Source organism: Muntiacus reevesi, chromosome 2 (genome assembly GCF_963930625.1).
Source record: "Muntiacus reevesi chromosome 2, mMunRee1.1, whole genome shotgun sequence".
NCBI lineage: Eukaryota > Metazoa > Chordata > Mammalia > Artiodactyla > Cervidae > Muntiacus > Muntiacus reevesi.
Genome location: NC_089250.1, coordinates 172,681,261 through 172,707,389, shown reverse-complemented (window position 1 = coordinate 172,707,389; position 26,129 = coordinate 172,681,261). Strand labels below are relative to the sequence as shown.

The following is a 26,129-nucleotide window of genomic DNA, read 5'->3' as shown; positions in this document are numbered from 1 at the left end:
GTATAGTTCTTCTGTGTATTTTTTTGGCACCTTTTCTTAATTTCTTCTGCTTCTGTTAGGCCCATACCCTTTATTGAGCCCATCTTTGCATGAAGTATTCCCTTGGTATCTCTAATTTTCTTGAAGAGCTCTCTAGTCTTTCCCATTATATTGTTTTCCTCTATTTCTTTGCACTGATCACTGAGGAAGGCTTTCTTATCTCCTTGCTGTTGTTTAGAACTCTGCATTCATATGGGTGTATCTTTCCTTTTCTTCTTTGCCTTTTGCTTCTCTTCTTTTCTCAGCATTTGTAAGGCCTCCTTGACAACCATTTTGCCTTTTTGCCTTCCTTTTTCTTGGGGATGGTTTTGATCACCGCCTTTTGTACAAATTTAAGAACCTCCGTCCTTACTTCTTCAGGCACTCTGTTGTTGACTTTTAAGAGTTCTTAGCATATTTGGGATACAAGTCCTTTGTCAGACTTGGGTTTTACTCCCATCTGTGGCCTGACTTCCCATTCTCTTAACTGCATCTTTTATGGAGCAGAAGCATCTAATTTTGATGAAGTCTAACATGGATTGTTTCTTTCATAGATCATGCCTTGGGTTTTGTTTCTAAATCTTTGCTTAGATTTTGTCTAAAGTTTTGTCTATATTTTCTCCTTCATTATCTTCTAGAAGTTTTATAGCTTCGAGGTCTATGATCCATTTTGAGTTAATTTTTGTGAAAAGTGCAAGGTCTGTGTAAGGATTTTTTTGCATGTGGATGTCCTGTTCTAGCACCGCTTGTTGAGAAGACCATTGTTTCTCTAGCATTGCCTTTGCTGCTTTGCTGAAGACCAATTGACTGTATTTGTGAGGGTGTTTCTGGGCAGTCTTGTTCCATTTATTTGTTCCATTATTATTCGTCTTTCCTTTTGCCAAGGCCACGCTTGATTACTGTCGCTTACAATCAGTTTTAGAACTGGGCGACATGAGGCCTCTGACTGTTCTTTTTCAATATTGTGTCCGCTATTCTGGGCCTCCTGTTTCTTCATAAAAACCAATAGCTACAAAATAACTTTCTGGATCTGTAGATCAAACTGGGAAGAACTGACACGGTAATAACATTCATCTTTCAATCTATGCACATGGGCTACCTTTCCATTTTTTTAGTTCTTTTTTGGCTTCTTTCATATTAGTTTTGTAGTTTTCCTTATATGTTTCTTATACACATGCATGGATACTAAGTCACTTCAGCGTATCTGACTCTTTGTGATCCTATGGACTGTAGGCTGTCAGGCTCCTCTGTCCATTGGATTGTCCAGGCAAGAAGACTGGAGTGTGTTGCCATGCCCTCCTCAAGAGTATTTTTCCCACCCAGCGATTGAACTCGTGTCTTTTACGTCTCCTGCATCAGCAGGCAAGGTCTTTACTACTAGTGACACCTGGGAAGCCCTTCTCATACACATATTTATACATAAGTGATTTTTGTGGTGCTAGCATAAATGATATTGTTTTAAATTTCAAATCCTAACTGTTCACTGCTGGTAAACAGGAAAGCAGGTGGTGTTTGTATCATTCCTCTTCTACCCTGCAATCTTCCTGTAACTGCTCGGTTCCAGATTTCTGTTAATTATCTGGGACTTTCTGACATAATTTCAGTCATGTCTTTGTAAACAAAGACAGTCTTCTTTCTCAATCAACATACACTTTATTTCCTTTTCTTGTCTTATTGCAGCATTCCCTGAGCTACTACAAATCTGCACACGTGTAGATGAACACATTTATACATGTGCGAAAGATGTTCTACTTCATATGGCATTTGGGGAAGGCAAGTTAAAACAATGAGTTACCACCACACACTCAGTAGAAAGACTAAAATCAATGTACGATATTGAATAGGAGTGGTGAGAAGGGACATTCTCGCCTTTTCCCCGGTCTTAGGGGTAAATTATCTAGCGTCTCACTGTTAATTATCTGTTGGCTATTTTTGTAGATATTCTTCATCAAGTTGAAGAAATTTTCTTCTATTCCTAGTTTTCTGGGAATTTTTATTATGAACGAGTGTTGAATTTTGTCAAAAGCTTAGTATCTACTGATACAAACATATGATTTTTCTTCTTTAGTTTATGTGATGTATTACATTGATTTTCAGTTGTTGAGTCAGCCTTCCACACATGGAATAAATGTCACTTTGCCAGTTTTAAGTTTTGCTGAAAAGTTCAATTTACCCATTTTTCCTTCTTTGGAAAAATTTATGGATAGTGCTGCTGGTGTCAAGTCTAACAACTCTTTGCCTAGCCCTCCATCCAAAATGTTAATTTTTTTTTAAATCAGCATTTTGTGGCCTTCAGCATTAAAGGCTGTACATTCTTTGTTTGATTTACATCTAAGTATTTCACTTTTTTGACTATAAATGTATTATGTTTTTTAGTGTTCACATGTTTATTGCTAATATATAGAAATACAATTGATCTTTGAATGTTTATTGTATATCCTGTGATCTTTCAGAACTCACTTCTAAGTTCTGGGAGGCTTTTTTTTTTTTCTTTTTTGTAGATTCTTTGGAATGTCTTTGAATTTTCTATGTACACAACCATGTCATCTGCAGACAATATTATTTCTTCCTTCCTGGGTTTATGCTTCTCACCTGCTTTCTTGCATCATCGTAGTGGCTGGAACTTCCAGTACAACGTTGAATGGGGTGGAGTCAGTGGGCACCCTCACTTTGTTCTGGACCGTAGCCTTTCCACCAAGTATGGTGCTAACCGTGTGGTTCTTTTGGTAGACGCTCTTTGAGGCAGTTTCTTCTATTCCTATTTTTCGGTTTCTTTTTTTTTTTTTTTTAATAAATGGGTGTCAAATTTTGCCAAATTCTTTTTATGCATCAATTAATGTGATCGTGGGGTTGCTCTTCTTCGGCTGGTTATATGTTGGGCCACACTGATTGGTTTTCAAACACTGAACCATATATCCCTGAACTCACATCCCTGGAATAACTCCACTTGGTTATGGTGTGTAACTGTTTTTACACATCAGTGAATTCTGTTTGCATATGTTTTGTAAGGGTTTTTGCCTTTATATTCATGAGGGATATTGACCTATATGCATATTTGTTGCAGTATCTTTGGTTTTGACATCAGGGTAGTAACAGCTTCATAAAATGGTTTGGGAAGTGTTCACTTCTGTTTTCTGGAAAAGACTGTAGAACTGGCATTAATTCTTCTTTAAACATTCAGTAGAGCACCCAGGTAAAACCATCTGAACCTGGAAATTAATTTTTGAGAGTTTAAAAATGTAAATTCAATCACCTCAACAGTTACGGGACTATTCAAGGTCTATTTCATCATGGGTGAGTTGAGGTAGTTGATGTCTTTTGAAGAATTGGTCCATTCCATCTAAGTCGTTGCATGTATGTGTGTGGAGTCATCTGTGGTGTTCCATTATCCTTTTGATGCCTGCAGGGTCTCCGGGAACGTCCCCTGAGTCATTCCTGATGTTGGTAGTTTGTGCCTCCCTTCACTTTTTGCTCCGTCAGAAAGTTTATTAGTTTTATTGGTCTTTTCCAAGAACTGGTCCTTTTCTCTGGTTTCCTCTGCTGTTTTTCCAATTTCATTTTGTTGACTTCTGCTCTCATGTTCCCTGTTTCCTTCTTTATGCTTTGGGTCTATTTCACTCTTCATTTCCTTGGTTCTTGAGGTGCGAGCTGAGATTACTGAGTTGAGACTTCACTTCTTTTCAAGTTTTCAGCATACAAGTCCTGTACATGCTTTGTTAGACTTACAGCTATTTCATTTTTTAGTGATTATTGGAGGGGAGGTGGACAGTGGCAAAGCCCCCGCTCTTGCTGAGGCCTCCTTGGAGACCGTCCCTGCTGTGGGGGGGCCCTTCTCGCTGGCAGGAGGGCGGGGGGTCACAGGCTGGCTGCTCAGCCTTCTCCCAGCACCCGGACGGAGTGGGCTGCCTTCCCCTTGTCCTGCCGCTCTGGCTCCAGAGTGTGGGCTTCCCTTGCGCTTGAGCTGTGCCCGCTGGGGTTTCCCAGACGCCCTTCATCCTCCACATGTGAGGCAGGTGCCCCTGGGCTCTCGGGACCAATGCTCCCGGCCAAGGACCCCCCTGGGCAGCCTCTGCTTCCGATCTGCTTGCCATCCACTCCCACGTTAGGAACCGTGTGCTTGGGGGGCAGGAACTAACCCCTCCCCCATGCTCCCAGAAGCAGAAGTTATACCTTGGTTTTGAACATAATTTACTTGATTATAAGTTTGTACAAGTTAATTTTTAATAATGGGCATGTTTGACAAGTGTCTTGCAAACCCGTGGGGTCCTGGGGTCCACGGAGAAGTGCGGCTGGGTGACCCTGTCACCTTCCGGGAGGCACCGACCGGGTGGATGCTCCCCGGCCCCCAGCGCCTCCCGACCCAGGGGCTGCACTAGGGGGGCCGCCTGAGCTCCCCATGGCCCTCACACTGGGCCCGTCCTCTCCCCTCCCCGCCAGGCTCTCGGGAGAAGGTGTGGGCACCTTGGGGAGGGGGTGCGGGAGACCGGGGGAGGGGTGCGGGAGGCCGGGGGAGGGGTGCGGGAGGACACAGGAGGGTGTGGGAGGTCGGGGGAGGGGTGTGGGAGGACACGGGAGGGTGTGGGACGTTGGGGGAGGGGTGCGGGAGGCCTGGGGAGGGGTGCAGGAGGCCGGGGGAGGGGTGCAGGAGGTGGGGGGTGCGGGAGGCCGGGGGAGGGGTGCAGGAGGTGGGGGGTGCGGGAGGCCGGGGGAGGGGTGTGGGAGGCCGGGAGAGGGGTGTGGACACCACGGGGACGGGTGGGGAGGGGTGGAAGAGCCGGGTACCTTCTCAGTCGTCATCTTCTGCTCTGCGACCTCGGGAGCCAGGAAGAACGCATTGTAAGCGCCTGAGAGAGAAGACCCCAAACCCCGCTGAGCCTCCTCAGCCCGGCCGTGGGTGCTGGTGCAGCCCCAGGCGAGCCCGCTCACGCACCGTTGGCAGGAGGTGGCCCGAAACACACAGCTCCGTCCTCGGCCACCAGCACGGAGTCCAGACAAAGGTAGGCTGCGGGGGGGAGGGCGGGTCAGGGCCCCCGAGGGCCGGCAGAGCCGCGGTCAGGACGGGGCAGCCCTCCCCTCCGGATGCGGCCTTCCAGGGGCCCCAGGCAGGGCAGCTGCCGGGGTGCAGGCACTGCGGGGAGACAGGGGGACAGAGGAACGCGGCCCGCCCGCTGAGTGCTGCCGGGAGGGGCCTCAGGGGAGGCTGGGGGCCGGCCCCCGCAGCCGAAGCTCATGGGCCAGGGGAAGCCAGGCCGCAGCAACTGCCCCGTCCATCACATGCCAGAACCACAGTGGGGCCAGAGACCGTCTCTCTGCCTGGCAGGGCTGGGCTTCGGGGGCCACACACCATCACAACATCCAAGACCACTCCCCACCGGCCAGTGGGGACAGAGTCAGCCCTGCTGAGAGGGCATGGGCTGAGCCCCAGCAAGGCTCCAGCTCTGCCGCAGGTCCCTGCTCTAAGGCCCACGTTTTAAGCTGCGCTCTGACCCCCTCGGTCCTGAGACCAGAGCTGACACCCCAGGCTGCCCCCGGCTCACAGGGTGGACACGGCCGCCCGCCCCAGGCTGTGCACACAGCACATGGGCAAGGGAAGCCACACGGCCCCCCAGTCCCGGGCCAGACATGCTGGGGTGGGCGGCTGGGCGAGGACCCGCGGAGAGGGTCACCTGGGTGCTGGCCGAGCGTCCGCAGGGTGCTGAGGCACGCGTGGGACAGAGCCCAGAGCTCGTACTCCTTGAAGGGCCGGCCCAGCTTGGTCAGGAGGTCCTGCAGGGAGACGTCCTGGGGGTGGGGGAGTCACATTCAGGGTGCAGGCACCTAGGAGGGGGTTACGGGGCAAGGACCACCTCCAACACGGTGGGTGTGCCCCCTCCCCTTACACGACAGGCTGGGGAGAGTCCAGACCCCTGTGCATGGCCAGCGGAAACATAAAACGTGCAACAGTGTGGAAAAACCGCATGGAGGCCCCTCAGAGAAGCAGACGTGGAATTACCATCTGCTCTGGCAATCCCACTTAAAAGCGGGTCTTGAAGATGTAGTTGCACCCCTATGTTCAAAGCAGCGTGATTCACAAGAGCAGAGAGGTGCCTCTGGGCGATGAATGGACAAGCATGACCGGTCCATCCACGCGAGGGACATCACTAAGCCCCAGCGAGGGAGGGAATTCCGACGCAGCGACAGCGCCGATGAAGCCTGGGGACACAGGTCAGTGACGCGCCAGCCGCAAGGCGACGTTGATTCCTCACACATCACGGACCGAGGGGTCACAGCCAGAGACAGGAAGCAGATGGGAGGGTGTCAGGGCTGGGGGAGGGGAACAGCGGTCCATGCTCCAAGCGGGCCGTTTCAGTTTGGGAAGATGAGAAAGTTCTGGAGGTGGTGGTGGTGATGTCCACACAGCAGTGTGAGAACCTAATGCCACCGACCTGCACACTTGAAATGGTTAAGACGGTGATTTCATGTTCCGTGTGTCCCCCTTTCCTTGCGACCCCAACCCCATAAAAGTCCCAGAATCAGAAGACTGAGTTCAGCTGGGAGGGAGTTCTCTGCTCTGGGGCCACAGGAGGAGCTAGGCCGAGCCGCCACCCTCAGACACAGACGTGCGTGTTTAGAGGAAGGTTTCGGAGGTAGTGGCTTCACCACTTCCGGACCCCACTCTACGCCCAGGGTGCAGCCGCTCTGGTCCTGCAGCTTCTCCGCCTGACTCACCCAGGCTGTGCCTGGCCAGCGGCCTGGGTTCTGGGGCACAGGGCTCCCCAAGTCTCCTGCTGCTTCTGGGGCTGGAGCAGCCAGCTTTGCCACTGGGACGTGCTCTACAGAGGTCTGGGGCCTAGTCACGGGAGGCCTTTGGGGCGGGAAAGCTGAGACAATGGCTGGGTTCCCCATCAGCTCTGCTCTGACGCCACCAACTCTTTGCATGTGGTCCCCAGCCTCCATTTACCCATCTGGGACGTGGGCTGTCGTGAGGCTGTTGAGCATTTGAAGGGGAGTGGGGCCCCTGGCTCAGGCCTGAGGTTTTCACCCTGGAGCCTGGCTCTGCGTACATGAGTGTGGCCGTGTGGGCAGACACTGTGGGCTGGGGCGGTGGGACAGTGTGCGTGGAGCGGCCAGCGTGTCAGTGCCTGCTGGGGTCTCCAGGAGAGATCTCCATTCTAAAGTAACCATATTTTTCATGTAAATTACCCTCAGGTGCTTGTCAGGATAGGAATAAAAATATAACTCAGTCAGCCCTCCCCTTGAACCCCTGGGTCAGCAGTGAAGTTGCTCAGTCGTGTACGACTCTTTGGGACCCCATGGACTGTAGCTCCGTCCATGGGATTCTCCAGGCCAGAACACTGGAGTGGGTTGCCATTTCCTTCTCCAGGGGATCTTCCCGACCCAGGGACTGAACCCGGGTCTCCTGCACTGCAGGCAGACTCCGATCGTGTGAGGCAGCAGGGAAGCCCTGGGTCAGCAGAGGTGGTGGAACGAGGCTGGGGAAACAGCGCTGCCCCACAGACACAGGTGTTTGGACCACAGACCCCCAGGTGGGTTTGTCCCGAGATGTTCCCGGGGACTCACCTTGGGGGGAGTGACTTCATGGGGCCAAGACTTCCGCCCACAAGAGGGCTGATGGCTGCTGCAGGCCACTCAGATCACCCGCGATCATGCTGAAAACACACTAGCCTCCCGGACAGTGGCTCTAAGGAGCCCTCTGTCCTTCCCAGCTTATCAAGACACAGCGCCAGGGCCAGAGCAGCCTGGTGGGCTACGCTTGTAGGCTCGCAACGCGTCGGACACGACTGAAGGGACGCACGCCAGGTCTGGACGATCGCTGCACCTCGCTCCCACCACAACCACCACCCTAGGGAGGCCCCCGCCCTTCACCCAGAAGACCCCACCTCCTTGGGGAGACCCCACCCCAGGGAGGCCCTGCCTCCCGGTCAGGGCAGATGCTCAGAACCCAGTAGGAGAACACAGCACGCCGCTCAGGCTCCAATGGTAGAAAATCCACCTGCAGCGCAGGAGGCCCAGGTTTGATCTCTGGGTCAGGAAGATTCCCTGGAGGAGGGAGATGGCAACCCACCCCAGGGTTCCTGCCTGGAGAATCCCATGGACAGAGGAGCCTGGTGGGCTGCAGTCCATAGGGTCGCACAGAGTCGGACACGACTGAGCGACTATCACCTTTCCAACCAAGCTTGACAGGTAAGTAACCTCAACCTACCTTTTTAATTTCTAACTTAGAGACACTCCTGAGTGCCAAGACTGGCAAAGCAGAGCCCAGAGACAGCCCTTGGGCCTTCTGGAAAGGCTGCTCCCTGTGCGTCTTTGAGAGAAAAACTAACCCCGCAAAGGCGTGCCTGGTTCCCCGTCTTAAAGCTTGGAGATTGAGCCTAAATGAAGTTGGGGCTGCCCTCCTTCCTTGAGGTAAATGCCCAGCACTCGGAGGGCGCCCGTGAGTGCACGCGGGACCTGGTCACCCACCTGCTCAGTGGCCGCCCTGTCGGGCTCCCCGGCTCCGGCCGCAGTCCCCTCGTTAGGCTCCGGAGTCCCTAGGTCTCCACCCGCATCTCGAGGGCCCTTGGAATCAGGCGGGGGGCTTTCCCGCGCGGGGCTGCCGCCGCCCACCCGCTTGTCCCCTCCGCGACGGAGCTCGAGCTCTCGCTCCAGCCACAGTCTGGATGCAGGCTGTGCCTGGAAGCTGGGAAGGTCATGCTTCCCCTCTGGAAAGGCCTTCTTGGGGTCTGGAGGAAAAAATTCCAATGCGGGCAGCTGGGTTTTCACGCTGGTCAGCGACAGGCAGAGGGCGCCAGACTCGGGGCCGTCGGGCGGGAGCCGGGGGAGCGTCCGAACCTTTCTCAGGCGGCTCCTATCCAGGAAGCCTCTGTCCAGGTCAGCCGGGGGCCGCTGGGCATCCAGGAGGAGGCAGGCCAGCCTCTCGGGCGCCAGCCCCTCCTGACCCGGGCTCTCTCCATTCTTCACAGGGGAAGACAGCAGAGCCTTGGAGGGCGGGGTTCCGGGGTGCTCCGGGCCTTCTCTGGTGGGACTTGGGGGCCAGCCCTCCAGGGCAGGCATGGCCTCGGGGTCAGCAGAACGGTCCCCGGGCTGCCTTTTGGGCCCTGCACTTCTGGGAGCCAGTCGCCCCCTCCAGGTGATGTCGCTGACATCTGTCGGAGAGCAGGGCATAGTCACTGCGGAGGGCGGCAGCCTGGGTGGGCCTCCCCCTGCCTCCCCTGCCCACGGCCACCAGTGAACGCATTGCTGCAGGACCCCTGGACCACCCCCCCCCCCCCCCCCAGTACTGGCCCAGAAACGCCCTGGCCTGCCTCCTTAATCGCACCATCCTGGCTAATTAATGAGTCTCCAAGGCTACGGTGCCCCTGCCCCCCCCCCCACACAGGATGAGCTTCCTGCGGGGGAAACGTTTCCTAAGGCCTGTCTAATCACTTCATCCAAAAAGCACATCGTTTTACTATTACAATTACACAAACGATCCTCCCCAAAGGAATAAATTAAACCTAGCTGCAGTCCCGCCTCGTCTTTATGCAAAATGTTTCGCGCACACATGTCTGTGTGAACTGCTCTAGAGACACTCGCCTCCTACTCCTGAGGGCCTGCAGCCCCCACCCCGAAGCCTCCCCGCTGTTAGAACCGCCAGCGGGCCCGGTGCCACTGCAGTGCCACAGACGCAGACTTGGTGGGAAAAGCTGCTGCTTGGCTGGGAGAGGGGCCCTGCCACCCCCAGAGGCTCTGCTTCCCCCACGGCCCTCCCTGGCTCCGTGCTTCCAGCAAAGCTCAGAGCAGACGCTGGCACTAGTTCAAAGTGCCACTCGAGATTACACCCCAGAGCCGTGAAAATCCTAGATTCTTCAGCAACAGCGTGTGCGGCAGGAACCAGGTGGGCGCCAGAGGACGGCGCTGGGTCCACGGCTCCAAGGCCCACGAGCAGGACAGAGGTGTGGGGTCCTGGGCACCCACTTCCCAGATGACCTGCCTCTCACCTCTGCTTGGGTGTGTGTATGTGTGCGTGTGTGAGCTTGTGGGTGTGTGCGCTGCATGTGTGCGGGGCTGTGCCTGCTGTCTGAGTGGTCTAAATAAGTGTGTCCGAGTTTGCACAGACACGTATGTTTCTGTGTGTGCTGGGGTGGGGCACATGTGATCTGTTTGGATACACGAGCATGTGAGTGTGGGTGCTTCCACGGGGAGTACGCTGGTGCTGACCTGTGCACACCCGCATGTGCACGGCTGCGTGCGCGGTAGTGCCTGGGCACGCGCGCTGGCGGGCTGGCGGGTGTGCTTACCTTGGAACGCCACGAAGGACTCAATGGAGAGCACTCTCCTCCCGGCGGCCGACAGGCTCCGGCACAGGCGGCAGGACGACGTGAGCTGCATCTTCTCCTCGCACAGCGCGATGATGCTCTGCGGCGGGCGGGCGCTCAGCCCGCGCCCCCGCCTCGGGGCGGCCCCCACCCCCGCCCGCTAAGCCTTCCAGGCTCTGGGGTCACGGGTCGGGGCTGGGGGCGCTTGCGCAAACCCGCAGATTCTGTCCCGCCCGTGACCGTTACAAGGCGCACCCTTCATCGCCGAAGTCCAGAGTAAAAGTCAGGAGCCCGGATGACCGGGTGGTGGCGTACCCGCGTGCTTGCCGGGTGTGCGAGCGCGGGCGCGTGGGCCAGGGGCGCAGGGCTCAGAGTATCCTGGGGTGAAGCGGAGCAGGACTGAGCGCTTACCTGGAGGTCGGGCCGATCCCCGGGGTCCTCCGCCTGCATCTGGCCCAGCAGGGCCTCCAGCTCCTGGCTCAGCCTGGGCTGGGGCTCGGGCTCCGGCACGTAGTCGAGGGCCGCCTTCAGCGTGGCCCCCAGAGAGTAGATGTGAGCCTGCAGCACCAAAGACCCGCTGGGGCCAGGGGCGGGGCCGTGTGGGCCATGGGCGGGCCTGGGGCGGGGCCGTGTGGGCCATGGGCGGGGCCATGCAGTGACGCCTTGGGCGTGGCGTCGTGGGCGGGGCTGTGGCCGTGGACCGGACCTGGGGGCGGGGCCGTGTGGGCCATGGGCGGGGCCGTGTGGGCCATGGGCGGGGCCTGGGGCGGGGCCGTGTGGGCCATGGGCGGGGCCGCTGGGCGGGCCTGGGGCAGGGCCGTGCAGTGAGGCCATGGGCGTGGCGTCGTGGGCGGGGCTGTGGCCGTGGACCGGGCTGTGGAGCGGACCTGGGGGCGGGGCCGTGGGGCCGCGGTCGCGCAGGTCCACGCACAGCACCTGTCGCACGCGGTGTTGCTCTTCCGGGCCAGGAGCACCCCTGATCTTTCCAGGGCAGCTCCCCGCCCCATCCCTCACCCCCAAGACATCTCTATTCTTGCCCTAACTTTTCCTATTTATGCCCACTCATGGACTTCGCTATTTCTCTGCTGAGCTGTTGCCTGTTTTGGGTGCACTCCTGGTGGCTCAGATGGTAAAGAATCTGCCTCCCAATGCAGGAGACACAAAAGACGCGTGTTTGATTCCTGGGTCAGGATGATCCCCTGGTGAAGGGCATGGCAACCCACTCCAGTATTCTTGCCTGGAGAATCCCATGGACAGAGGAGCCTGGCGGGCTATGGTCCACTGGGTCGCAAAAAGTCGGACACCACTGAGGAACACTTTCCCTTTTCACACGAAGGGGCTGATCTCGGTCTCTGTGTCACATATATGCTCTCTCTGTCACTGATCTTTTAACTTTGTTCATGTGCCTCTGACATTCAAAAATTCTACTGTTTATTTTTCATTTGTGAAATCTGCTACTGTGACCATCCTCTGCATCCACTGCAGTGACCGTCCTCACGTGGATGTCTTCATGCAACCACACCACGTTCACAAAGGCTCAGGCCCTACAAGTGGGCTTGCCGTTCAGGGTTAGCTAGCTTTAAGGAGCTTCACTCATGAGTGAGATAATTCTTTTTTATTGGCTTCCTTGGAGGACCTTCCCTAGCCCAGGACAATAAAAACTGTTTCTGTGTTTTCCCAATACATTTGTAATTGTGAAGTATCGAGCTCTGACCCGCCTGGGATGTGTCTTTTTGCTGGGCACTGCAGGGATGGGGGTTTGTCTCCTGGTGGAGAGCCATGAGTGCAGCTGAGTAAGAGCCCGCCCTCTGCCGGCCTGAACCTCATCCCACCGCCCTCGCTCCCCAGGGCCTGCGCGCTGGCCTCCCCTCCTCTTTGTGTCTCCCTCTGCCAGACTGTGCTCTTTTAATCACAGTAGCTTCAGAGTGCACCCTCACACCTGAAGACAAGTTGCTCTCCATCTCCCCCCGCCCCCGGGTAGATTATTTTCACATTTGTCAAGTTTATATATAAAGTTCCACCATTCCCATTTAAAAAAGAAACCCAGAATGGTTGGGATTTTAGTGTAACAGCACTGATGCTGCAGAATTTGGGAGGACCTGAGTCATGCAAGATAAAACACTTGGATGTGGGCAGGATGGCTGTCTCTAGGTTGTACCATCAGCAGCACTTTGGTCCACCTGTGGAGAAAGTTCCCCTCTGGGAGCTGTGGGATCCGGCAACATTTGCCAAGGGACCTGGCAGGGGTCATGCCCACCCGTTCCTCAGGTGAGAGGCAGACATATCTCTGGCTTGGTTGTGGACCCCTTAGCTAGACTGACCAGGGAAACAAGAGAAGACTCAAGTAAAATCAGAAATGAGAGAGGAGATACTACAAGTGATGCCACAGAAACAAAGGATCATAGGCGACCACTTTTTTTTTTTTTTTTTTTAGGTGACCACTTTTATACACCAAACTGGATAACCTAGAAGAAAATGGATACATCCCTAGAAACATACAGTGTACTAAGACTGAATAATGAAGAAATAAACTGAACTGTTACTAATAAGGAGATCAAATTGGAAATCAAAAACCTCACAACAAGGAAAAGCCCAGGACTAGATGACTTCACTGGTGACTTTTTCCAAACATTTATTTAGAGAAGAATTAATGCCAATTCTTCTCAAATTCTTCCAAAAATCAAATGAGAGGGAACTCTCCCAAACTCATTTTATGAGGCCAACATTACCCTGGCATCAGTTAGATAAGGCAATACAAGAAAACTACAGACCAACATCCCTGATGAATACAGATGTAAAAATCCTCAACAAAATATTAGCAAACTAAATTCAAGAGTACATTAAAAGATCGTATGCCATGGTCAACTGGAATTTGTCCCTGGGATGCAAAGATGGTTCAACATAGGCAAATCAATAAATGTAATTCACCATATTAAAAGAATAAAAGTTAAAATCATATGATCATCTCAATAGAAGCAGAAAAAGCATTTGGAAAAATCAAGCATCTTTTCATGATAAGAACTTGCAATAAGTTGGGTATGGAAGGGATGTACTTCAACATAACAAAGGCCACATACGAAAAGCTCACAGCTAACATCACACCCAACAGTGAAACACTGAACTCTAAGTTTAGAACAAGACAAGGATGCCCATTCTCACAATTCCTTTTCAACAGACTGGAAGTTGTTGATAGCCAGAGCGATTAGGCAAGAAAAAGAAATAAAAGGCATCCAAACTAGAAGGGAAGAGATAAAACTGTCTCTGTGCATGGTATGATCTTACATCTGGAAAATCTTAGATTCCATCAAGAAACTTTTAGAACTAATTAACAAATGAAATAAAATTTCAGGATACAAAATCAGCATACATAAATCAGTTACATTTTTATAGATTAACAATGAAATATCTAAAAAAGAAATAATCAGGAGCTTCCCTGATGGTCCAGTGGTTAAAGAATCTGCCTTGAAATGTAATGTGGGTTCAATCCCTGGCCATAACACTTAGAAGTGAATGATACTGAAAACGCTATGAGGCAAAATTCATGTTTGGATGGAAAGTCTTAGCTTTAGGCATTGACCCTAACGTTAGGAAAGAAGAAGAGCTCAGACTAATGAGCTGAGTGTCCGACTCATTAACCTGAAACAAGCACAAGAAGAAGGAGACTGCAGCGGAAGAGGAGGACCGATGGAGGAGCAGATGGGACGGGAAGCACCGCAGGACGCAAGCGGGCTCTCTGAAGAGCTGATGGGAGAAACTCCCTGTAGGGGAGGTCGCTCCGGCTCACACGTGGTTTGGCCTGAACTTTGTGCTGACCAGAGAAGCCTGCGTTTTTAAACAATTTATTTTACTGAAGTATAGTTGATTTATAATGTGTTAACTTCTGCTATGCAGCACAGTGACTCATTTATACATATATATACATACTTCAAAAAGATCCTTTTCACTACGGTTTACCACAGGATATTGAGTGTGGTTCCCTGTGCTGTGCAGTAGGACCTTGTTGTTTACCAACTTATACGTAACGGTTTGCATCCACTAGCCCCAAACTGCCACTCTTTCCCTCCCTCTTGGTAACCACAGGTCCGATCGCTATGGCTACGAGCCTGTTTCTGTCTTGTAGATAAGTTCATTTGTGTCGTATTTTATATTCCACATGTAAGTGCTATCATATGGTCTTTGTCTTTCTCTGACTTACTTCACTTAGTATGATCATCTCGGGTCCATTCATGTTTCTGCAAAGGACATTATTTCGTTCTTCTTCATGACTGAGTAGTATTCTGTTGTATATACGCACCGCATCACTTTCTTTTCTTTTTTGGCCATGCCATGAGGCTGGCAGGGTCTCAGTTCCCAGACCAGGGATGAACCTAGGTCACAGCAGTCAGAGTGCTGAGTTCTAACCACTGGACCACAGGGACATCCCTACATCTTCGTTATTCATTCATCTACAGCAGCTTGATTTATGGCCTGTTGAACACACATCGTAGGACTGCTTTAACCATTAGAGAAGAGGATGCCTTTAAAAATCTGAATGGAGTTGCTGTGGTTCAGGCATCCAGGGTGGATCCAGGTGGCTGAGGGTTCAGACACATTCCTGCATCCCTGAGAACTTGGATTTCGGGATGTTGCTATTAGACTAAGGGACACCACCAGCCGTTCTCAAAACAGTATCTGCCAGCAGCTGCCACCTGCATCCTTAGGTCTCAAGCCTCCCCCTGTGACTATGCAGCCATTTCAGACCCCAACAAATCCTGCTTAACCAGCACCCTTCCTTCTTGCATCTCCAACCCTAATTCTTGACAGACAACTTAAGTAATTTTGTGGGTTTTGCCTTTAAGAGCCTCCACATTTTGTATTGTGGGGACACGAGGCAGGTGCTACTCAACTCTGTGTCTTTCAGCCTGGAGTCCTCTGTTTGCCTCAAATAGCAGTCTTTGCATTTCTATTATGGATTGTTATTATTTCTGTTGACAAAACTAACAAAATATTGGGTATAGAAGGGATGTACTCCTTCCCGCAAGACTGGTAAGAGAAGGCACAGATAAATCATCCAAGGAGTGGAAGGGGACACCTAGAATAAGGCATTCATTAAGAAAGGATCTCCCCTGCAACTTTATAAACACAGATAAAAATGAGTAAATTTTTAGAAATATGTGGTTTATCAAAAACTGAGTCAATAAGAAATTCAAAAGTCCTGTAATTATTAAAAATAGAGCAGCAATTAAAACTCTTTGCTCCAAGGAAATGGATGGCTTCCTAAGTCTGACCAGACTTTCAAGGACCAGTCCATTCCATTCTTATGTAAGCTGTAACACAGCAAAAGGAAGGGGGGGGGGGGTGTTTGCACACGACAAAGATGCTCCTGAGGCAACGCCGTCAGAAACATCAGCAGAATGGAAAACCACCAGCCACTCTTGAAAACATGCGGAGATGCAGAGCAGGCATCAGTCGATCAAACGCAGTGGCATAAAGAAAACACAGGATGCTGCCCGTTTAGATATTTCTAAGTCGGAAAGGTTGATTTAATGTTAGAAAATAAATTGGGAGATACTGACATCTTAATAATCATCTCAAAAGTGCAGAAGCACTGCACAATAGAACACGATGCCTCTGCACGGCAGGGGCCTCAGGCAGAAGCCGTCCTGCTGGGAAGGTGGGAGGCGCTCTCAGGGTGGTGGAGAATCACTGCCCTGCTCACCCGGCTCCAGCCCACCCGGGACACTTGGGGTGGCGGACGTGGCAGCAACACAGCCTGGCACCTTCTGCTGGTGACTCGATTAACGGCAGGCAGACTTTTCACCACTGAGCCGCCTGGGAAGCTTCCCTGGTGCTCAGACTCTAAAAAATCTGCCAGCAACGTAGGAGACACAGGTTCGATCCCTGAGTCAGGAAGATCCCCTGGAGAAGGGAATGGCTGCCCACTCCAGTATTCTTGCCTGGAGAATCCCATGGACAGAGGAGCCTGGTGTGCTGCATGCAGTCCATGGGGTCACAGAGTCGGACACGACTGAGCGACTAACACTTTGATCAGTTAAATAGAAAGTTATCAGAAATAATTAAATAATTTACCACAAGGGCTGATACAAAATTAAGATGTTAAAGTGAACTGCATTTCTGTAGACTTGACACAAAAAGCAGGAGAATGTGATTACAGAGATGACCATCCGTTTACATAAAATCAGAAGCATCTCGTTCCTGAGAATAATCTAGTAAAAGACATTCAAGTAAAACACAGGAGAGGTTTTAAACCGTTACTGAGACAGTAAATAAGAGCTAAAGAAATGAAGAGGAATAATGTGCTTCTAGAGGAGACCACATACTATAAAGGTTGAGTTCTCCCCAAACTGAGGTACAGATTCAGACCATTCTAGTCAAAATGCCAACAGAGCTTTTCACGGAACTTTATACTAAATCCAAGCCCTCTGTGGCAGAAGAAAGACTTCAGAACAGCCAGGATGCCTCTGACAAGGAACAGGGAGTGAGCCCTTTCCCTTGTGGAGCTGGGATTGCTAATAAATGCAGGGTGCAGACCCTCCTGGACTAGAGCAGAGGTCCGGGAGGTAGACCCACTTTTGTCCGGACTGGGGGGGGTGTGGCTTCACTGGAGTGTGCCCAAGGCTAGCCAGTAAACAGCTGGAAAGACTTTTCTACACAGAAAAAGATGAACTTGGATACCTGCCTCACATTACAAAAAAAATCCACCTCGGGTGGGTTTAATGTGAACAACAAAACCTTTAAAACTCTTGGTAGAAAATGTCAGCAAATATCTGTTGGACCTTGAGGTTGGGAAGGTTTCTTAAGGCAAAAAACAAAACAAGCCACTAACAGTGAGAGAAAACACTGTCAACTACAAACCGGCACCTGCCGTCCACCTCTACAAGGATTAAATCAGGCGCCGCTGCAGCTGCCGACCGTCAACACTCCTGAAGGAGCTCGGGGTGGACAGCAGGAGTGAGGCCCCTGCTCTGGGGAAACTGGCAGGACAGGTCTTTAGACACTGAGATGCTGGCAGGACCCAATTTTATGAGCCCAGTTTCTGCATCTCCTCATTTCTGGAAAAGCACTGAAGTCCTGCACGGTGAGTCTGCTCCCTGAGACCAGCAGACCTTCTGCAAGGATATGTGCTTGGGCTTCCCGGGTGGCTCAGCGGTGAAGAACCTGCCTGCTGATGCAGGAGACACGAACTCTATCCTTGCCTCAAGAAGAGGGCGCAGGCGGTGGAACAACGACACCGTGAGCCACGACTTCGGGGCCTGTGCACTGGGGCCTGGGGGCTGCAGCGGCTGAGAGAAGAACCTGCAGCGAGGAGCCCGCAGACTGCAACGAGAGAGCAGCTCCTGCTGGCCACAACTAGTGAAAAGCCTGCACATCTGATGAATACATACGTAAATAATAACATCTTAAAAATTAAAAAAAAGAACAGGAGCTTGACTACACATGGGTGGTGCAGTGTAAAGAATCTGCCTGCCAATGCAGGAAACGCAAGAGACACGGGTTCCATCCCTGGGTTGGGAAGATCTCCTGGAGGAGGAAATGACTGCCCGCTCTGGTATTCCTGCCTGGAGAATCCCACAGACAGAGGAGCCTGGGGGCCCCGGTCCTCGGGGTCACAGAGTCGGACACGACTGAACGGTTGAGCACGCGCCCATGCCACGTCCCCGTCACCAAACCACAGGCGTACTGACCTCCCCCGCCCCTTTGGAGCAGTTTCTCAGACATATGTGAAATGCAGTCTCCTGGGCTATCGTCTCATTTTGTCCTAAATAAAACTTAACTCGCAACTCTCACATTGTGTGTTTTTTTAAGTCAACAACACCAATAATTTGACTCTATTATAAATGACGGGGCTCCCTTGGTGGTACAGTGGCTAAGAATCCACCTGGCAATGCAGGGGACATGGGTTGGATCCCTGGGCTGGGAAGACTCCATATGCCCGAGAGCGACTAAGCTGGTGTACCACGTACCTCCACTACTGAGCTCGAGCACTGCAGCCAGAAGCCACAGCTACTGAAACTGCACCCCCCCCCCACCCCCGCGGTGACTGAGCCTGCACTCCGCCAGGCACGCGGCGACTGAGCCTGCACTCCCCCCCACCCCTGGGCCGGTGACTGAGCCTGCACTCCCCCGGGCCGCCGCGACTGAGCCTGCACTCCCCCAGCCTGCAAGCTACTGCGACGGAGCCCACGCACCTGGAGCCTGTGCGTGGCAACGAGAAAAGCCACTGCAGTGAGAAGCCTGCGCACCTAGAGAAAGCCGGCACAAGGCAAGGAAGACTCAGCGCAATAAATAAATAAATAAATAAATCCAGAAAAAAGTTTCTAAAAAAAGACAGACTGATAAACTTTTTGTTTTTTTTCATCAGAGGATGCCTTCAGGCAGCTTTTCTCAAAGCAAGGTTCCCGAGGCCACACAGCCTCACAGCGGAAGGCTGCGGGGGCTCCCGGGGCTGTGGGCCGGGCGCAGCACGGCAGGCTGACTGCAGACGCCGGGGCGAGAGCCCGGCCTTCAGGAGGGTCACAAACACGGAGACCATGCCACTGCCCTCAATGCTTTTGTGGGGGATGCTGTCACTTTTCATGAACATATGTTATACGAGTTAACGTTGAATGGGTTTACGATCTTTATTATTAAATGAGTTAGTAGGTGGACTCTTTCCGCATTTCTCCATTTTACCTGTAACACAGTGAGTACTGTCTGGTGTATACACAAAGCTCTTTGGATACTTGATTTTTAGGAGTATTAGGGTTCCAAGAACCAAAGAGTTTGAGAACTGCTGCCTCAAGGAAGTGAGACGTCACATTCCACAGTCAACACGACATTTGCAATCCTGACAAAACGGAGGAAAATACGGGGAGAAAAGTGGAGAAGAGCTGGAGAGAGATGGGCCTGCCCGCGGGCAGGCCCCACCCCACCTACACGACCCCACCTACAAGACCTTCACCATCCTAGGGAGGCGGGCCTGTGGAGGTACCGGTCTCTCCGAGCAGGGGGAGCGTGCCCCTGGGCCCTCCCGCGCTGGGAGCTCGTGCTGGACACTCCGAAGCTGCGCAGAGCAGCACCGACCCCAGCAGGCCCTCACCCCTGCCCAACGAAGGACGTGACACCAGCGCAGAAAGGGAAGCTCCAGCCTGAGATGCAGCGGCAGGCTCTTTTCAGGGAGCGGAACTGGCACAGGTGGGCCCCTGCCCTCTAGGTCTCCGCCTGCCTCGCTGCACTGGGGGCGCCCAGGGGTTCACCTCACTGGGCGGGGCCCGGCGGCCTCGGTGACCTTGGCCTGGGTGTCCCTGGTGTGGCCATGGCTCACACTCGGGGGGGGGGGGATTCTCCAGGCCACAAGCCTCCCACGAGCAGCCCCCACCAGTCCTTTAGAGGAGCTGTGACTCCTGCCAGCCACCACTGGTAATTTTAGGTGCTTTTAACATCTTAAATATAGTCAATTCACACTCAGACAACATGCCAGGCGCGCAGTGAGGAGCCGGCGGCCAGATGCACGCTGTCGCCAGAGCCCAGCGGCAGAGTGAGTGCCCCACGCAGCCCCTGGTGGGGGGGGAGACCCCGCCGCTCGCAGAGGGGGCCAGGTGCTGGCCTCCTCGCTGCCACTTACCTCAAAGGTGTTCCCCGTCACGTCAAACTCTGGGGGCACAAAAGCTCCCTCAGGGTCATCTGGGGAGGGAAGAGAAGGTGCCGTTCACACGGTGACCCCCCAACACATGTCAGGTGAGACGGGCCACCAGGCTCTTCCTGGATGGGGGGCTGCGTGCACCTGGGGCCTAGCCAGGACCACCCAGCAGCGGGGCCCAGCCCCCCTGCCTCCCCTCACCCAGGCCCAGGCAGGTTGCTGTGGAAACCCGGCTCCAGATCACAGCGCCCAGGGCAGGGCCCGCACCCCCGCGGGCACCTCTGTGCTCACGTTCCCGCGTGGGCCTCACCACTGAGCTGCTCCATGAAGCACACGTTCCCGCTGGTGTTGAAGGCCAGCGTGTCGGGCGTGATGCACAGGGTCTGGAAGATGGCCGAGTGGGCAACGCTCCGCATCGCCAGGCTGCACTCCAGGCACACGGCCCAGGCCTCCTGCTCACTCAGGCCGCTGTCCCTCAGGGAGAGGATGTCGGCGAGGGACACATTCTCCTGCCGAGACAGCCTGGGCTGAGCCCCGGGCGCCAGCGGAGGGGCGGGGGGCCTGGGGACGAGACCCCGTGACTGCCCCCACGTCTGGATCTGACGCAGCTGTGGTCCTGGCACCCACACTCACTCACACATGCACTCACGTGTGTGCGCCCAACACACTAACCACTGTCGTGCGTGTGTGCACACACAGCCACATGCTGTCCCCCTACACACACACACACACCTCGCACACATTCACTTAGTTATCAGAGGCACGGGCATGCAGAACGTGCACATCCACGAGCCTGGGCCCACACGTGCCCACGCAAGTCACACCTGCACGAGCAGGCCTCACAGTACACAGGCGCACACATCAGACCCCCTGCACCTCACCACCCTCTTCCGGGCCATTGTTTGATGCCCCGGTCAGCCCTGTGAGTCTGTGTTCACACACCACCCACCCAAAGAGAGGAGGGGGCACAGAGGGAGCCAGACTGGGAGCTGAGGGCGGAGCATGCAGGCAGTGGTCAGGAAAGGGCCTGGACACCCAGCCTCGGAGTGGGAGTGGAGAGCGGGGTGAGTGGGGGTGGGGAGCAGGGGTGAGTGGGGTGGAGAGTAGGGGTGGGGAGTAGGGGTGAGTGGGGGTGGGGAGCAGGGCTGAGTGGGGTGGGGAGTAGGGCTGAGTGGGGTGGGGAGTATGGCTAAGTGGGGTGGGGAGCAGGGTTGAGTGGGGGTGGGGAGTAGGGTTGAGTGGGGTGGGGAGTAGGGCTAAGTGGGGTGGGGAGCAGGGGTGAGTGGGGGGTGGGGAGTAGGGGTGAGTGGGGGTGGGGAACAGGGGTGAGTGGGGTGGGGAGCAGGGATGAGTGGGCTGGAGAGTAGGGGTGGGGAGTAGGGGTGAGTGGGGTGGGGAGCAGGGGTGAGTGAGGTGGCGAGCAGGATGAGTGGGGTGGGGAGCAGGGGTGAGGGGGGTGGGGAGCAGGGCTGAGTAGGGTGGTAGAGAGGAGAGGTCCCCAGCTTCCTATCCCTACCAAGCTTCTGCCTCCAGCCTCCACTGCCCCGCCCCCAGCGTGCAGGGTGTTTTCAGGTGCAGCCAAGCTCAGGTCCTGAAAGGAGCCTCCACCTCCTGCCTGTAAACTTTCCCTCCCTGCACGGGGTCCCCAGAGCCGCGCCGAGGAGATGAAGAGTTTAAAGGGAAGGACAGCAGGCTGGGTGGCGGTGCGCGTGCGGTGCTGGGGGATGGAGGCGGACGGGGCAGGTCTGCTCGGGTGACTTGGCTTCTCCCACCGTCCACGACCTTCTCAGCTCAGGGAGGTGCTCGGTGCCTCCTCCGGGGCCTGCCCTGCTCTTTCTGTTGGGCGTGGCGTTAAGGTGGGTGAGGACAAGAGGGCCACAGGGCTCATGGCTCCCAGAGCAGGGGGGGCCCCGCGCCAAGCTCCAGAAGTGTGCGGACCCTGCGGGAGGGTGGACGGGCATCTTAAGAGAGCGGAGCACGTGGTCAGACCGGGCCAGCAGACAGTGAACCTGAAAGCTCAGCTTCCGAACCCGCCGGCTGCACCCGGTTCTCCCGAACGAGGTCGTCCACATTTGCCTCGTGCAGGGAGGACTCACAGCCCGAGCGCCAGGGGGTGTCGCGGGGACTGGCTAGAGAGGTGCCAGGCACTGTGTGCCCACAGACGCATGCCTGCACACCAAGAGGCCCATGCACACGCACATAGACACGCACAGTCCACAGCCCGAGGACCCCATGGGCTTGGCTGTAAGGAGGACGCGTCTGAGCCGGTGCCACTGCGGTGGCCTCGCCGACTCTCACTGGCCGTGGCCACGCGGGCACTGAGCCCGCCTGCTCACACAGACAGACGTGCTGCCAGGAGAAGGTGCCCAGGGCAGGCTCACGGCTTCTGGCTCATGGCCAGGCCTCTGCTGTCTTGCCCAGGGAACAGTGACCTGGTCGGGGGAGACCCTCAGGGAAGCCGGAGACCTGCACCCACTGACGGGGGAGCCCCTGCGGGGTCTCTGTGTGACTCTGTGGGGTGACTCCCACAGGCCCCGAGTCAGTGCTTCCATTCAGCGGAGTCCGGCCCCCCAGGCGGATGGTCTCAGACCCCCCGAAACCCCACTACTGCAGCGGGAGGCGGCATTCAGCTGAAGCAGGTTCCGGCACACCCAGGGGAGGTCCTGCCATGTGACGAGGGACCCCGTGGACCCTGAACCTCGGGCCAAGCAGGCCCCCGTCCACACCCAAGGCAGCGGGGCTTGGAGGCTGGCAGGGGCATCATGGCCGAGGCAGACATTTGTGGGCGGTGGAGGCAGGGGGCAGTGACATATTAGGAACAGACAAGCCGGTGAGGCTCTGGCGGACGAACCTGGACACTGCAGCCCGCGGTCACTGGCTCCATGTCCTGGGTATAGACCCAGCCTTCTGGGCAGGTCCAGAAGTTTCCCCAGAACCCCGCGGGGGCTCGCATCCCACCCCCAGCACTGCCCAGCAGGACGCTGCCCGGTGGCCACGGGCTAGGGCTGCGGGCGGGCCTCTCGGTGCGGTTCAAGCGGGCCCCCTGGTGGCTGTGTGGGCAGAGGCTCAGAGTCTGTCCCGGCTGGGAGGAGAGCAGGGGCGGCAGGGGACACAGCCTCCCCAGGCAGCCCCCTGGTGCCACGCTGGGTCCCAGACGGGCATCTCCTACCGCCGACCGGTCACAGCGAGGTGCTGGCCAGCGGGGGCGTCTGTCCCTCAAGGGCGGGCCGTGGGCCAGGCTGCCTGGGCCACAGGACCCCTCCACGGGCCATGGTGCGTGTTTTATTCTTTTCATCATGCGCGTTTCAAACGCTGCCCCTCTGTCTGCAGACCCCTCAGGCCCAGCCCAGCTCCCGACCCACAGGCGCCGGGGAGACAGACGTCCTGCTGGACTTGGGGGGCCAGTAAGAACACTCCCTCAGGGGAGCCTTGGGACTGGGACACCCTGCCCCCCAAGATCGCCGAAGACCAGGCCGCCTGGCGGCTGACGTCTGCCCCTCCCGGGAGGCCCTGCCTGCTCTGCTCCGGCCTTTGCGGGTCCCAGCGGCACTGCCTGCTGGTGGCCAGGGGCCGGGGGCCAGGACCCGGCTGGGCGGGGCCGGCCCTGAGCTCTCATGCCCACGTGTCCCCCACGGGTCCCCAGGGCAGGGGCCCAGAGAGAAGCTGCTGGTACAGGGGGGCACCCACATTCTAGTACCGGACCCCTAACTGTTTTCCAAAGCGGTCGGTCTGCTCCACGCCCCCCACCTGCAGGGAGGGCGGCCCGCCACCCCCCGCCCCCCACCAAGCGGCCACCGCCCGCTTTCCAGTTCTCAACCTGGCCCTGGCGGGAAGGTAGTCATGGCGGTGTATCTTGTGTTCCCTGAGTTTAATGAAGTCGAACGTTTTTTCATATGTTCACCAGCAATTTGAATTTTGTCCGCGGTCACAGTGGGGGAGGGACCGCCTGGAGGCTCCTGCTGGGGTCTCCTGCTCACGGGAGTCAGCTGATACAGTGAGCTGCATGAGGAGCGAACGCCCACGTCTCCTGCGCATCCCCACCCGCGGTTCCCTCCAGGGGCTCTCGCAGCCCGGCCCTCCATCCTCTCACACGGGACAGCTCTGGGGAATCGCCCTGATAGCAAAGTCCTGTCGTGGGCAGTCCCACGTCCCTGGCGGGGACTTAAAGCCTTTAACACGGACCACACCCACTGTGTGCAGGCACCAGAGTCTGGCTGGAGCAGGGACAGGACATTGGCTGGAGCCCCAGCGACAGTCCCCCCGGCTTAGAACACACCCAGGCAGTGCCTCCCATCAGGAGAGGCTGTGGCGAGAGGGGCCAGTTGTCCGGCCTTTCTTGCTGGATGGACCACCGCGGCCTCCCACGACATCTGGAGGTCACGGCCACGGACAGCGGGGACCCCTGGCCCACACACTGGGCTCGGGGGGCTGCTCCATCCCCAGGGCGCTGCAACAGCTACCAGAGGGTGTCAGGGCTCTGCAGTGGGATGGACGGCGGGCTCAGGGTGGAGGCTGCAGGTCCAAACCCCACTCTGCCTGACCTGTTTACTGGGCACCCGTCACAGAGGAGGCCCTGGAGGCGCGGGGCGGTTGGTGCAGAGAGGCCGCGTGGAGAACCACGTTCTGTGTCTGCCTCGAGGGTGGTTCGGGGGACATGAGGCTTTCAGCAGACGCTTTAGGAACCCCCCCTCGGGAGCATCCGCAGGCTGTGTGCCGAGAGCACCCTTCACTCCGCCATAAAGCCGTGGAGATACCCACAGTTATTTATTCCCTTGCGGTTCCCTCCGCAGCCCTCTCTCTCTCACCAAATCCAGGCCACGGCGGGTGGGGGTGGGGTGGGGAGTCACCCCCCCCAACCCGGGCACTGCTCCCCCGCCCCCACAGACTCTGAAAGACTGTTTCTAGGGCATGCGCCCCTCTGTCCTCAGAAGCAGCTCGGCTAAGGATGTGGGCAGGGGCCAGGTGGGGGCAGGGGCCCCGAGGCTCACAGCGACAGTTGCTGTGACCCTCCAGTTCAGGAGGGCGGGTGGGTATGCAGACCCCACAGACGGGCGTGTGCTGGGATGGGGGCTCTGCAAAGACCCAAAGCCTGGGGAGCAGCTGAGCCCTCCGGCACCACCTCTCCTGTGGCCGGGACTTGCCTCTTCAAGGGCCGTGGGGTCTCCATTCGACCCCGACCTACAGAGCTGCCGGACAAAACCAGGCCCAGGGGCAGTTTCTCCAACAGGGCTGCAGGCAAACTGGCTCTAGAGGCTCTTGGCCGGGTTAGTGGCCAGAAGCCCCATGGGGCTGCCTCCAGCCCGGGGGGCGGGGGGGGGGGGGACCCCGGCTGGGGGTTCAGGACTTGGGCTCCTGATTGAAGGCCCTGAGTCGGTCATCAGTCACAGGGCCCCCAGCCCCCACACCACCAGCTCTGAACAGGCCTGACTGGGCTCTCTGCCCGGAGGCCCCGCTCACCTCCTAGGACCGCGGCGAGGGGGAACACCGGGCTGGGCCTGGGGCCAAAGCGCCTCGCGCTCATCCCCCCAACATCTGTAACCCCGGGCCCACCCCTGCAGGGCATCCGCACCTGCGGCCCACAGCTGCTGTCCGGTGGCGCGGGGTCCTGGCTCCTCTGCGGGGAGGGGAGGTGGGAACAGCTGCGGGGTCCCCTGCAGCCGGGACCTGGCCCGCGGGGCCCGGGGGCCTGGGGGTCTCTCTGCGAACCCCTCGGTGGGGGCGGTGGGGGCAGGGGCTCACCTCGTCTTCTGGCAGAGTGGGGAGTGGCTCGAAGTCGTAGAAGTCCAGGTCCTTGCCGTCCTCCTCATAAAAAGCCGCCGCGGCCCGGTCCATGGTCTGCATCCTTGGGCGCGCCGCCGCCGGAGCCGCCGCGTCCCCGCCGCCCGAGGTCCGCGCGGCCGGCGCCCCTCCCAGCCTGTCCTAGCCGCCCGCGGCCCCGGCTCCCCGGCCGCCGGCTCTACTCCGGGGCTGGCTCCGCGCTCCCGGCCTGACTCCGCGCTCCGGGGCTGGCTCCGCGCGCCGGGCTGGTTCCGCGCGCCGGGCTGGTTCCGCGCTCCGGGCAGGCTCCGCGCGCCGGGCCGGCTCTGCTCGTGGGCTGGCCCTGCGCTCCGGGCCGGCTACGCGCTCTGGGCTGGCTCCGCGCTCCCGGCCTGACTCCGCGCTCGGGGCTGGCTCCGCGCGCAGGGCTGCTACAC

At 56.3% G+C, this 26,129-nt stretch overlaps 1 protein-coding gene across 1 annotated transcript in view; it reads right to left on the bottom strand.

Annotated features, from left to right (window-relative positions):
• Positions 1 to 25,776, bottom strand: part of KNDC1 (kinase non-catalytic C-lobe domain containing 1) — a 50,401-nt gene extending 24,625 nt beyond the window's left edge. The window contains exons 1-9 of the mRNA XM_065919235.1: positions 25,675 to 25,776; positions 20,246 to 20,444; positions 19,921 to 19,979; positions 10,728 to 10,874; positions 10,299 to 10,416; positions 8,482 to 9,164; positions 5,685 to 5,799; positions 4,949 to 5,020; positions 4,801 to 4,862 (exon numbers count right to left, since the gene is read on the bottom strand). Of these exons, the coding sequence (XP_065775307.1) occupies positions 4,801 to 4,862; positions 4,949 to 5,020; positions 5,685 to 5,799; positions 8,482 to 9,164; positions 10,299 to 10,416; positions 10,728 to 10,874; positions 19,921 to 19,979; positions 20,246 to 20,444; positions 25,675 to 25,776 (1,557 nt within the window). The remainder of the gene's footprint in view (positions 1 to 4,800; positions 4,863 to 4,948; positions 5,021 to 5,684; positions 5,800 to 8,481; positions 9,165 to 10,298; positions 10,417 to 10,727; positions 10,875 to 19,920; positions 19,980 to 20,245; positions 20,445 to 25,674) is intronic.
• Positions 25,777 to 26,129: the final 353 nt, after the last annotated feature.